At 40.5% G+C, this 13,301-nt stretch overlaps 1 protein-coding gene across 1 annotated transcript; it reads left to right on the top strand.

The window, feature by feature from the left end:
* The first annotated feature begins 472 nt into the window (after positions 1 to 472).
* Positions 473 to 12,546, top strand: LOC112057729 (degenerin-like protein asic-1). The gene is made up of 10 exons (XM_024098270.2): positions 473 to 496; positions 1,275 to 1,385; positions 2,519 to 2,650; positions 3,729 to 3,876; positions 4,406 to 4,612; positions 5,025 to 5,173; positions 5,792 to 5,919; positions 6,974 to 7,127; positions 7,846 to 7,941; positions 12,267 to 12,546. The coding sequence occupies exons 1-10, from the start codon at positions 473 to 475 to the stop codon at positions 12,453 to 12,455; spliced, it is 1,338 nt and encodes a 445-aa protein (XP_023954038.1). The 3' UTR covers positions 12,456 to 12,546.
* Positions 12,547 to 13,301: the final 755 nt, after the last annotated feature.

Below are 13,301 nucleotides of genomic sequence, written 5' to 3' on the forward strand. Positions count from 1 at the left end.
ACCAAACTGGCAAAATGTATTGGACAAGCATTACAAAAAACATTTGTTAGAGTACGTAGTGATTTATTATTATTGCATTGTATTATGTATGAAGTGCACGCCACTGCCTACCACCAGACCAGACCTGAGCCAATTTAGATATTATCTAATCCTAAACTGACCCGAGCTGGGATCGAACGCAAGACCTCTCTGTTGAGAACCCCCTACCGACTGCACCAGAGAGGTCAAACACATACCGCCTGTAACCAAATAAGAAAATCCAAAAAGCATTCAACAATATTTGCAGCATAATTGAGGATTAATCCGGAAAAACGGAAATTTGTGGTCACCTTCCGTATAACTAACAAATTACGATTATCACCAATAGATCATAAATCTCGATAACTGGACAGGGTCTGTCACTACACTTCCCGTGTGATCGAAAGTGGTGGTTAGAATGTTGGGTTTTTATTATTGACGAAACCTAAATACCATGTCTGTCAAAGTAGACGATAATGTAAGTATAACTACATACTTTTTTATTTGAATATTTTATTTTCAACATTATTCATAACACTATTAAAGTTTTTAAGTTAAACCAATAGAACAAAATCATGAACAATGAAAACGTCCACAAAAGTTAGAAACTGTGTTGTGTGTATGTTGTTGCATATATAGGAAGAATCATGATCACTGCCGTCCATAATATGCAAGAATGATTCATCATTCATCATCATTATTTATCATTATCAACCCATATTCGGCTCACTGCTGAGCTCAAGTCTCCTCTCAGAACGAGAGGGGTTAGGCCAATAGTCCACCACGCTGGCCCAATGAGGATTGGCAGACTTCACACATGCAGAGAATTAAGAAATTTTTCTGGTGTGTAGGTTTCCTCACGATGTTTTCCTTCACCGTTTGAGACACGTGATATTTAATTTCTTAAAATGCACACAACTGAAAAGTTGGAGGTGCATGCTCCGGACCGGATTCGAATCGGAAGGCAGAGGAAATATCCACTGGGCTATCACGGCTCTCTGGGTCAGGGTTACCAGGGTCTTAAGCCGTCTATATCTAGCGGCTTCTGGTAACCTACCTAATGTCGAAGTGAGGGTTCCGTGTCACTTTCAGACTCCAACGTCCGTCAGCGTCACCACTTAGGTAAGCTCATTCGTTGAGCTATGTCGGTGCCTATCTTAGGGTTTTCTGCAGATCATTCTTCATACGTCATAAGTTGATCGGAATATTTTATTTTGATCCCAATTGTCTTCAACGTAAGATCTTTTTTCCTTTAGAAGGAGGAGCCGGCGGTGAGCTTGAAGCAGCAGTGCGTGAAGTGCTTCCAAGGAACCAACTGCATCAAGACCATCGTCATCGTGTTGTGTGTATTGCTAGTAGTGCAACAGGTCAGTTAGTAAGTCAGTTAAATGACGCAGTTGGTAATTACTAGTAATCTTGTCTTTTGTATCTAAGACGGAGGTCCTGGGTACGATCCCCGGCTGGGCCGATTGAGGTTTTCTTAATTGGTCCAGGTCTGGCTGGTGGGAGGCTTTGGCCGTGGCTAGTTACCACCCTACCGACAAAGACGTACCGCCAAGCGATTAAGCGTTCCGGTACGATGTCGTGTAGAAACCGATAGGGGTGTGGATTTTCGTCCTCCTCCTAACAAGTTAGCCCGCTTCCATCTTAGATTGTATCATTACTTACCATTAGGTGAGATTGTAATCAAGGTTTAACAATTAACTTGTAATTGTAAAGAATAAAAAAAAATAAAAAAAATCTAAGGGTTAATTTTTTTGAGTTATTTGTATGGGTGTTTTCCAGCATCTATTATTTATTAGCATTAATGTATACGCATCTATGCTAATATTATAATCCAGCCCTTACAGTAGTATCGCTGTAGAAATGAAAACCTTCCGTTTTCCCAACATTTCCCTTCACTGCTCTGCTCCTATTGATCATAGCGTGATGAAAAGTATACTACAACCTGCCCAAGAGTATGAGGAATAATTATAACAAGTTTCGTTAAAATCCGTCGAGTAGTTTTTGTTTCTTTAACGAACATACAGACAGAGAGATACACGAAAATTTTACTGATTTCATTTTTGGCATAAGTATCGGTTTATAATCACCCCTGATAGTTATTTTGGAAATATATTTCATGTACAGAATTGACCTCTCTACACATTTATTATAAGTATAGATAGATAGGTAAAGTTTGTGGTATTGTAGGGGTAATCCCTGGATTTACTGAATTGATTTGCTTTTCTAACAAGCAATGAGCGTGACTTCCCCGGACGAGCTCGCTTCAAAGGTTGTATGCTTTTAAATATCATTCACTAGCCGACGTCCTGTGGTTTAATCCGCGTAGAGGTAAAAATATCTTATCTTCTAGCTATCCTTGCTATTATAAGCTGTCTTTCTTGTGATAAAAGAATTTTCAAAATCGGTTCAGTAGATTCAAAAATTACCTCCTACAATACAACAAACTTTACCTCTTTATAATATTGATAATAGGTTAATTAATTTATTCATTCAGATATCGTCGTGCATCGAGAAGCTGATTGACAAGCCCATCACGACGTACACGCACTTCGACTACAACAAGACTATCACCTACCCGAGCGTCACCTTCTGCCGTGAGCCGCCCTACAAGCCTGACGTGTTGGTTGTAAGTCTTATAAGTGTTGGACAGTAAGTCTACGGCTAAACTGCAGAGTCCAGCGTGCTTCTGCGGTAGCTTGCACGGTTCTGCTGGGTAATTGCGTAACTTAATCGAAACCGTTTGACAGCTGCATTTAATGAAATATACGTCAACTAAGTGCCAAACTGTCAGTTTGACAACTTTAATGGAATGAAATTGCTGTCAAATGGACCAAATGGATCCAATCAAGTTACGCCATTACTTCAGTGATCAGGGGTGTAATTCCGCTATTCATCGACGAGTGTAACGTCGATGAATTTTACGCCAATAACACGTCTTTTTCGAATTTGAGCTTTATGTTTAAAGGATGTCAAAATTTAAATTTCACTAATAACGAAGTTGCCATGGAAACGAACGATGTCACAGCGCTGTTATTTTACAGAATGCAGGGGCTGATGTACTTTGTAGCACGTTCACATTGACGCGTCCTAATGATATCATACATTAATACTATCCGTGCTGCAGCTCGCCATTGCAGACACGATTGTACACCGTAGTTTGTCTTATCGGCGTATATAAAGCAGGCCTTACTTTGCGGAATTTATGAATAGGAAATAACTGATTTACTTCACTGTTCTCCGTGAAAACGCAACAAATCCAAGCGAGATCACCCAAATTCGTCAGTAAATTTATTATTAGTTAATCTACTTCAAGAGAATTTTTCGTCATGATAAGGGCTCATAAGAAGACTCAGAGTCACTTAGCAGGCGATAGAGAATCTCTGTGTGATCGAAACAGAAATGAGGATATCCATAAAAGAATCAAAGTCCAAAGAGTCGATGGACTTTGGGGTTCTAGGTGCTGGAATGGAGACCTCGCACCGGAAAGCGGAGTGCTGGCCAACCCCCTACTAGACATGAAGAAGAAGAGAAGTGTAGGATTGCATGAATCCACTGGAGAGAGCTTGTCTTGTCTTTTGTTGTTTGGCTCAAGATTAGACAGTGCTTGGCAGTCCTTAGAAGTGGCCCATGTCCAGCCGTGGACGTCCATTGGCTAAAAATGATGATGATTTATCAAAGTTCTAACGAGGTAATCTTTCAATTAGAAATACGGTTTATACGCGCATCCCCGGTACACATCCACGTGGAGAAACTTCAACTTCTCCAGGATACCCCTGGACCAGCTCTGGGAAGAGATCACTTACAACCAGGACGATTTCTTCGTGCAGTACGCCCTGGACAACTTGGAAGAAAGTAAGTTGAAACAAACTTAATACATGAGTGTCTCAAGTTATCACCAGATTATCCTATGGAGTTGTTTAAATTACAACTCCTTATTTATGGAGTTTACAATAATAAGCCGTGTTGTTTGCAAGTCCCTATAGAAAGCCTACGTCCTGTAGTGGACGTCCATCGGCTGATGTGATGATGATGTTGAAAGTAATAAGATTCCTTTTTGATTCAGTGGTAAGTCTATGTGGTTTCGAAATATAGGGTCCTGAGAATGATTCCATGGGTAGGGCTGTGAAATACTGACCTTTTTATTCTTCTGAGAAATTCTCAAATAAAAATTGGAGTCTGGAGTTGGGAAGTGTGTCTAACACCCCGTGCATTAACATATTAAGCCGTCGGTTTCTGACATTGTCTTTGATATCTGACAGTGCAGCATAGTAAACATTACATCCCTCGATTATAAGGAGTTAGACACGACCCTGCAGTGCGCCGCTAAGAGACTGCTTATTAATGACAGTAGTAGATACTAATGATAATATTTCTGATAAAGATTTGAAGATAACCCCAGTGATGGGTTTCTTGGGCGGGCGCTGCTACTCCGTGTCTCCGAGGGTGTGGAACCGGAAGGTGAAGACGGGCCGCGAGTTCGGTTACTCGATGACCTTGCATCACTATGCCTCAGACCTGGAGGATCCCGCCACCATCGTCCATCCCGGGTACCACGTCTATATACACTACTGGCGGGAACCCTATACAGGTCAGTTTTTTTCATGTTACGAGTATTATAGGCTCACGTATGATAACGATCATCAGGTAAAGATGGAACACTCTTGCCTAGAAGATACCTATTTACTTTTTTCTTAAATCAATAAACACTGATTTGGGAAGGGTATTTCAGATACAAGCCGAGCTTATGAGAAAAGAAGACGCAAACTGTTATGTACGAGTCCTTGGGATGTTGACATTATAGGGATAAAAACCGGTGTGTACTCGTAGTACGGAAAGAAAAAGACAACAATACTGCTCCGCACACTTGCTAAATCTCTACGTACCGTCATAAATTCAAACGTGTGGATAAAAAGTTTGACTTCGCTTGCGTAGGTTTGCAAACCCTTGTATTTATCGAGTGTCGATGTTTCGTTACAAATCAATGGCGGTTGTTGTTACAGAAGTAGAGGTGTACAACGGCGGTCTGGTGGACTACCTGTACATGAACACGGGGGAGATGGTCAGCGTCAAGCTCAAGGTGGACGAGTACGTCATGATCAGCAGCGAGGACGAGCCTTGCTCCACCGCGCACAACTACAGCGCCAATGCGGTGAGGCTCTTAGCGAAGAAATATGCGAATATGTCTTGGAGAGGAAGCTAATTTGTAGTGAGCCATTGAAGCTGCCAATAGGATATATGTCTTATTGCTGCTTATTGCGAGAACTATGCTGCCATAAATAGTTTTGCCAACAAGCAGCATGGCTCCTACATTTCAAGGTTACGTTTACTAGCTGAAGGTGAGCGAGTACCCGATAATCAACATTGGGAGTCTTACGTAGATAACTACAGTGCCAATCCAGTGAGCCTTAAGACTCTTAGCGTCTAAGGCATTACTGTCAGGTATCTTGGAAATGAAGCTGCTTCTTAACCAGGCGTTAATAGTGCAATGGTACTTGAGGTTATTATTTAAGGACCCAAGTTGGTGGAACGATGACATCAAGCGAGTCTCTTGAAGTTGCTGAAAGGCTGCAGCTCAAGACCATAGTGTTTAAAAATCCATGTTTGACCAGCTTGGAGGTCCAGCAGTGGGCCGCCATTAGCTGAAGCGCGAAGAGAACTATTATCATTGCAAATTAACAGAAATAGGGAAACAAAGCGCAATGTTGCGCTGCTAAAAACTATAAGCTTAAATAAATTACATTTTTATTTTGTTTATTGTATTTCCCAGTGTACTTCGCAATACGTATCGGATGTGGTCTCAGAGATGGTGGGCTGCTCCGGACCCTGGATGAAGAGTGACCTTCCGTACTGTGACAACTACGATGACATGAAAGATCTCATTACACACTATATGAGGTGAGTGTTTTGTGTGGTTGATTGCAAGATTGCATTCAAAAGAAGAGTAGGAAGAAATCTTGGCTACGAAATATAAGGGAGTGGACTGGCATGAAGACAGTCGGAAATCTTTTCCGCCTAGTCATGGACACGGAGAAGTTTAGGAAGCTGACCGCCGGTCTTCAGTAATGAAGAGTCACTTTAAGAAGAAGATGTCACAGTGTGTAAGGTGACTATCACAACTGCCGTACTGTCATCGATCAGCCGTACTGTGACAACTCCGACGATAATATGACAGATTTCATGTCACATTATATGAGTATTTTGTGTGGTGACACAGCTAGGGTGTACCGAACCCTGGATAAACAGCGATCTGCCGTACTGTGACAACTACGAGGACAAGCGACATCTCTTGTCACACTATGACAGCTGAGTATTGGGTGTGGTGTTACAGTTGCTGGGCAGCTCAGGACTCTGGATAAATAACGTGGTATTCTTTAGAGGAGTTTTTGTGGATATCAATAAGAACTATTAATATCCATAATATGCTAACATTTTTATGTTACTTTCTGTAATGTAACTTTATTGAGCGAGTATGGTTATTGCTCTGATCCTTCACTCTTTATGGACCAATATCTTTGTTCATCTCCAATTAGTCGAAAACACTGTTAGGGTCGGTAATGGAATCCATGACCTATCGGAGTCTCTTTACTGTTAAGATATTGAAGCTAGCATGTAGTGGATATGACCTCTGCCTTTGATTCAGAGGGCGTAGGTTTGGATAGGGTCCGGGGCATGCACCTTTAACTTTTTAGTTCTGTACATTTTAGGAAATTACATATCACGTGCCTCATAAGCATAATACTCATAAATAAAGAAAACACATCGTGATCAAACCTGCATACCTGAGGATCTTCTCAATGCTCTAAGTGTGTGAAGTCTGCCAATCTTCAATGGGCCAGCGTGCATGGTGAACTATTAGACTAAACCCAGTCATTCTAAGAGGAGACTCGCGCTCAGCAGCGAGCCGAACGTTGTTTGTTAATGATGATGACGATCATGATGTCCTTCCCAGCTTGTACCAACACCACGAGTGTCCCAGCTGTCCTCGATTCTGTCACTCGTTGCTGTACAACGCGTTCGTCACGGACCGACAGAAGAACTACACGTGGCAGGACCAGGACGGTCACCGGCCCGTCTCCAACACGGACGCAAGTCTGGAGACAACAGTGCGTTTGCATTCATATTTAGAAATCGATACCTCAAAAGGAAATACCGAGTTCTTACAGGCCTTATGCCAGGTTAATTAGCTTAGTATTAGCTTTTTAAATTTGATATATTTTCCCTTCCAAATAACGTCAAACAGAAGGCATGCGCGGTGGTACTAAACCGAGGTCCTGAGTTCGACCCCCGGTTGGGCCGATTGAAATTTTCTTAATTGGTCCAGGTCTGGCTGGTGGGAGGCTCCAGTCGAGACTAGTTACCCTACCGACAAAGACGTACCGCCAAGCGATTTAGGGTTCCGGTGTCGATGTCGTGTAGAAACCGAAAAGTTCCTTGTTGATCCTTCTTATAACAAGTTAGCCCGTTTCCATCTTAGATTGCATCACTTACCATCAGGTGGGATTGTAGCCAAGGGTTAACTTGTAAATAATAATAAAAATAATAGCTTGCACTAGGAGTGTGCACCTAGACCTTTCAGATCCGTCCGATCAGTCCTGGCGTAACCGGCGAAGGGTAGAGCTTAAAGCTTATATGTCCCATATTTTAACACTCTCAAGGGAATCTATAAGTGCTGTAGTTTAGCGGGAAGTATCCTATAAACTTCAGCCGTGACCACTATGACAAAATCGACAAACACTATGACGTGTCGACTATGTCCATAACATAACGTATTTCGAAAGCGCAGTAGTCCGCAAGTCCACTGTAAGTAAGTGAATGTTCCAGATCTTCCTGCACTTCAACAACATGATGGTGTCTGTGTACGAGGAGAAATACAACTACGACTGGAACTTGTTCGTGTCGGACCTCGGCGGCAGTGTCGTAAGTTACTTATAAGTACTTTTAGGAAAACTCAGAAGTGGATTTGCCCCCTCTCACTATTCCCCACTCGTAACGTAGACAGCTAGCGCCATCTAGCGTCTGCTCAAGCCGACCGAATGATTCCGACAGTAGTCGAGTGAAGTCATATCGTTCTCAGACTACTTTTCCTAACTGTACATAATAGAGCTTTTTATGACAAAACTACCTGTGTGTGGGCAAACCTCCGACACCGCCCTGCGAATTTGATCAGGGGCCCATCAGTTGACCAAAGGTGCTGCACCGCAGCGAAACGAGGGCCTTAAAAGAATTGGTTAGATCAGTGGGCAAATGAAAGACTTACGGTCAAAAGGTCGAGAGTTGACTCTAGGTTGGTTGACCCTAGCTGGCGGGCTATATGCAGAGTAAGTTATGGTGTGTTCAATGTATTACCCGCCTTGTAGGCCCACAGCAAACCGCGACAGAATGTCCAATATCGCGACAAAATTTAGTTCAAAAGCGACCTTTTACGGATCACCAAATGTATCGTTTATTACCGCGGTAACAAAATCGGTCAGGGGCTATCCAAATTCATCGAATCGACGAAAGTGTAAAAAATAATTGACTCCAGATTTACAATATCTGTAAAGACACTTGAACTTTTCTTATAAAAATGCATTAAACGTAACAAACTTGCCATCCAAAACTGATCAGCCCCGCATTCTGTAAAGTTTCAGCGATGTGACATCGCTTATTTCCATGGCAACGTCGTTGTTAGTGACATTTTATTTTTGACATCCCATAGAAATAAAGTTCAAATTGGAATAAAATTTATTATAGGCGAATTTTACTTCGACGAGTACAAGATAGCGGAATCATACCTAGCTCACAGTAGCTTTTAAGAATATCACGGAAACACTAACATACGTATAGGTACATAGAGGTCGAATGAAACGAACGAATGAAGGTTTTACAATTTTAAATCGCTTAAAAATAATCGCTTTGTACATAGCATCTACGATTGCAAGCTTCATCGTAACTAAGTCTAGAAACAAATAAACTGAAGGAAACATCACAGACAGATCTTCTGCAAAGCAACAGATGTTTCCTATTTTATTCACATCAGTCTTACATCTCACAACATTCATTTTTTGTGAAGAAGTTTGCTTCAAATAAATTTAACGTTTTGTTAAAACACGTCGAAAAGAATCAGCAACTCAGGAATCTGTACACAAACAAAAAAGTCTGTTTTTCATTACGAAATAAAAGCTTTTGTGAAGATTGAAAAGGAGAATGCCAGATCCTGACCCAGTCCTAACTCGGAATTTTGCGGAAAATGTAGATGTACTAAATATATTAAATTTTTAAATAATTGCTTTTTAATAAACCATTTTTACTGTTAAACTCCGGAATAAAAATCTGCCAAAAAAAGTAATTATATCCATTACGTTATTTCCTCATAACTGACATTGTTTACTTATTTTTTAAAAACCTTATTTCGACCTTGGGTTCGGGCCCTTTAGAGCGTTTTTAGTGCATTCTAATTATTTTATGTTCAAAATGGTTAGAATCCAGAGCTGCGAAGTCAGATCAAAATGTAAAAATAAACTGTCATAACACTGTCAAACTATCAAAACTCGTAATAATTTGAAAATAATACCTCGGAGTAATTTGAAAATAATAAAATCACGTTTTTTTTAATGTATTGCATGTGCTAAGTGCTTTCTGTATTTACAAAAAACCAATCACGACGCTTTATCGTTATCTATTTCATAATAAACTGCACATATACTTAACCTTAAAATCAAACTTCAACTTGGATTTATTTTTATACCCCTAGTTATAAAGGGTTAAAAGGTAATATTTGTTTAATAGTACAAAATATCCAATAATATGATATATAATATATTGTTGCAAATTATTTTTTTTAGTGGGTCAAACTTCTATACATTGTCTGGCATTGTCCTTTGAAATGATTTCCTAACAGTCCTAGCATTTTGCAAGATTAGCAAGATAAATAAGGAAATAAAGTTTATTTAGATAGATCACAACATAAACGCAATGAAAAAATAACAGATCCAAGGATTAAAAGATATAGAATAGGGAAAAGAAAGTGCACATGATGGATGCCTAAAGTTTATTCGGTTACAATAAGTGTACAAAAATACTGGAGAAGTATGTAGGAAAATCAATAGGTCCTATAAATACAAATAGACCAAAAGGAGTCATCATCATTACAACCGAAGGACTGCAGCTGAACAAAGACCTTTGTAGGGGCTTCCCAACAACCACTGCACAACCTCGTCACTGCCTTTCCAGTGCGGGATGTCAATCTAGCACCTTGGATCTGCTCTTCGGACTATGTGCTGCACCCATTGCCTATTTGGACTTTGAGTTTCGAAGTTTGAGATACGCCGACAATAGCTCGCCCGCTGAGAGAGTCTTCTTCTGAGGATTTGAGATATGGTCGCTGACTATAGGCCCGAACAGTAAACTTGACAGAATATAGATAATGACAATTACTTACAACGGACTGACTGTTGAAGGCGTATAAGACGGAATGGTGGCTTATTAATGGAATGACAGAAAGATAACTCAAGTCACTGCAGCATTTCACACTATTTTACCACCACGGGTCCGGTCAAGGTAATGACGTCATGATGGACGTGCGAGCGTCGGCTTTACGTAAATTCCAGTACCTATTAGATCTCTGACGTATTGCAAATAAACAATCGTATCGAACATATTTACGAGGCTGCCCACTTAATCCGGCATTCCATGCGCTTGTATCTCACCTCGATACCTGCTGGCTGCAGCTACTTCGGTTTGATAGTCTTTAATAAAAGATGTTATTTTATTTGCTTCGTTGGTATGAATGAATGAATGAATGATCGTTTATTCACAAATAATGTAGGTCGAACGAGTAAAGTGAAGGTCCTGATCAGCCCCTGCTTTGTATATAAAGCTGAAGAATTAGTTCGTTTGGTTGAACGCACTAATTTCAGGAACTAGTAGATCGAGTTAAGATATTATGTGGTGTAAAATACTTTATTTATCGAGAAAGGTTACAGGCTAAATAACATTACGCTACGACCGATAGAAACGGAGTGAAAAATGTATAAAAGTATTCCTTTCGAGAGCTCCTGATGCGTACACTCACTAAACTGGTAAAGTTTGGCCAAAAGGGCAAAAAGTATTCCTTTCGAGAGTTCCCGCTGCGCGCGCTGACTAAACTAGTAAAGTTACGCAAATGTATGACGGAATTGTTTCCTCTTTTCCCAAGTTTCCAATAGGACAAAATCGAGGGGTTCTGCTAGTTTCTAATCATCATCATCATCATCATCATCATCATCATCATCTTCATTAACAACCACAGAGTATCTTTGTTAACAACCCATATCAATCATGATCAAAGTCAAGCACGAGACCTCACAGAATGAGAGAAGTTAAGCTAATAGTCCCATCACACTGGCCCAATACTTATTGGCAGACTTCACACTCGCAGAGAATTCAGAAAATTCCCACCAGAATCCAGAAAAGGCCCGGACCGAATTGGAACCTAGGCCCTCCGAATTGAAGGATTGAAGGTAGGTCATATCCACTGGGCTATTACGGCTTTTTAATTAGTTACGGCTAGTTTCTAATATTAGTTGATATTTCGGATTACCAAGAAGGTCTACCTAGGTACAGCAGCTGAATACGATATAGCATTAAACGTTTGGTTGATTAAATAACCTGGCACCGAGCCAATATTTGTTTCGCTTTGGGCTCGGAGATGAGCCGCCGTTTTTCTAATGACTCATTGGGAATTCATCTACACACTCACATATACATGGAAAATATTTACGGTCCCCCATTATTTTCCATCCTGTTTGGAAATTCAAGTGCTAGGTTATGTAGGAACATAGTTAAAACGCTAGCTAGCTTTAGCACCTTTCTATTATGGTATTTACCGGAGTGCTTCTGATAAACTTAAGGGATGGTGGGCACGCTAAGGAAAAAAAAACCACTTCAGAAATATTTAACGTCAAATGAGGGTAGGTAGAGGGTTAGTTAATAGCTATAAATAGTGTAATTTTTAGCAATAAAACACTATTTTGATGAAGGTTTTCTTCAATCAAATCTTACAGATCCCCTCAACACTCGGGTAATGTACACTTGTAGCACAAGGGACTCCCTTACCATTATATTTATCTCTGGAATTTGACTTGTCTTACAACTCCTCCTTTCTCAAAATTCAAGTCAGATACGAATCACAATTTCCTATTTATCCAATAAGTATTATCCAATAGTTTGTGTGAAGTCACTTTCCTTGTCTATTCTAATTCTTCACATATTTTTACTTTCAGGGTTTTCTCTTAGGACTCTCAGTGGTGGGACTCTTCAACATCATCGGCTACATATGGATTTACTTCATCCGGCCCTTCATTTGCAGTAAAAACAGTAAAGTTACTGTGGACAATAGTAACAGTAACTCGGACAGTGTAGCCACTGTGAGCCAGAGCGAATATTACAAGAAATACGATCAGAAAAAATAAATAATCTAATCCTTGGTTAAGTTATTTTTCGAACATTTTTTTCAATGTGGTTATTAGGAGATAGAGGCAAAATTATATTATTTAGCATGAACGACTAGTGTTTCATTTGTAAGTTTAATTTTTTAAAGAGAAAATTCATTACATCGCTTCAAATTCGTCCACCTATCGCATGTCTTATTACAACCGGCCACGAAATAGTACCCCTGTTGCGTTAAGGGCGCTCGACGTAGCAGTCAAGGTCAATATGGCGGCACCCATATTTTATACTTATTTAGTTTCAGAAAATAGTAACATAATATCTTATTTTATCTTATGATAAGGTGAAAAGCTTTCGGCATAGCAAAAAAAAAACTCTTCCTGAACGGCCCTCTAAGGCTAAGACGAGTCTCCAAGTAGATGCTCTTAGAGGGTCGTTTCGCCCATCTACTCTACCTTCGTTGTTCGGGCCCCATCAGGCGATGCTTCTGCGCTCGCTCAAACCTCCCAGTGACGCCGCTGAGGTCCCATTAAGGAGCTGCGGCACTAGAATTAGGATAAACAAAATTAGTTGGCTCAAATGGAGAGTTATAATACTATTGCACAAAAAGTACGAACACGCTCTTGTAAAGACTTAACACCATAGCCTTGGGCCGCCAGCATCCAGCGCCTCCCTGTAACCCACTTGATGTCATTGGTACCTAGAAGGAGCTTGACCAGCACTGCGCTTTCTGGTGCGAGGTCGCCTTTCCAGCACCATTGAAAGCCAGACTGTTTTACATTGTGTGAAATACCGGGAGTGATTTAATAAACCCGTATTTCGGTTCGTAGGCGAGTTGGTGGGAATGGATAGATTTACTTCGTTACGTC

This window comes from Bicyclus anynana, chromosome 14 (genome assembly GCF_947172395.1).
Source record: "Bicyclus anynana chromosome 14, ilBicAnyn1.1, whole genome shotgun sequence".
NCBI lineage: Eukaryota > Metazoa > Arthropoda > Insecta > Lepidoptera > Nymphalidae > Bicyclus > Bicyclus anynana.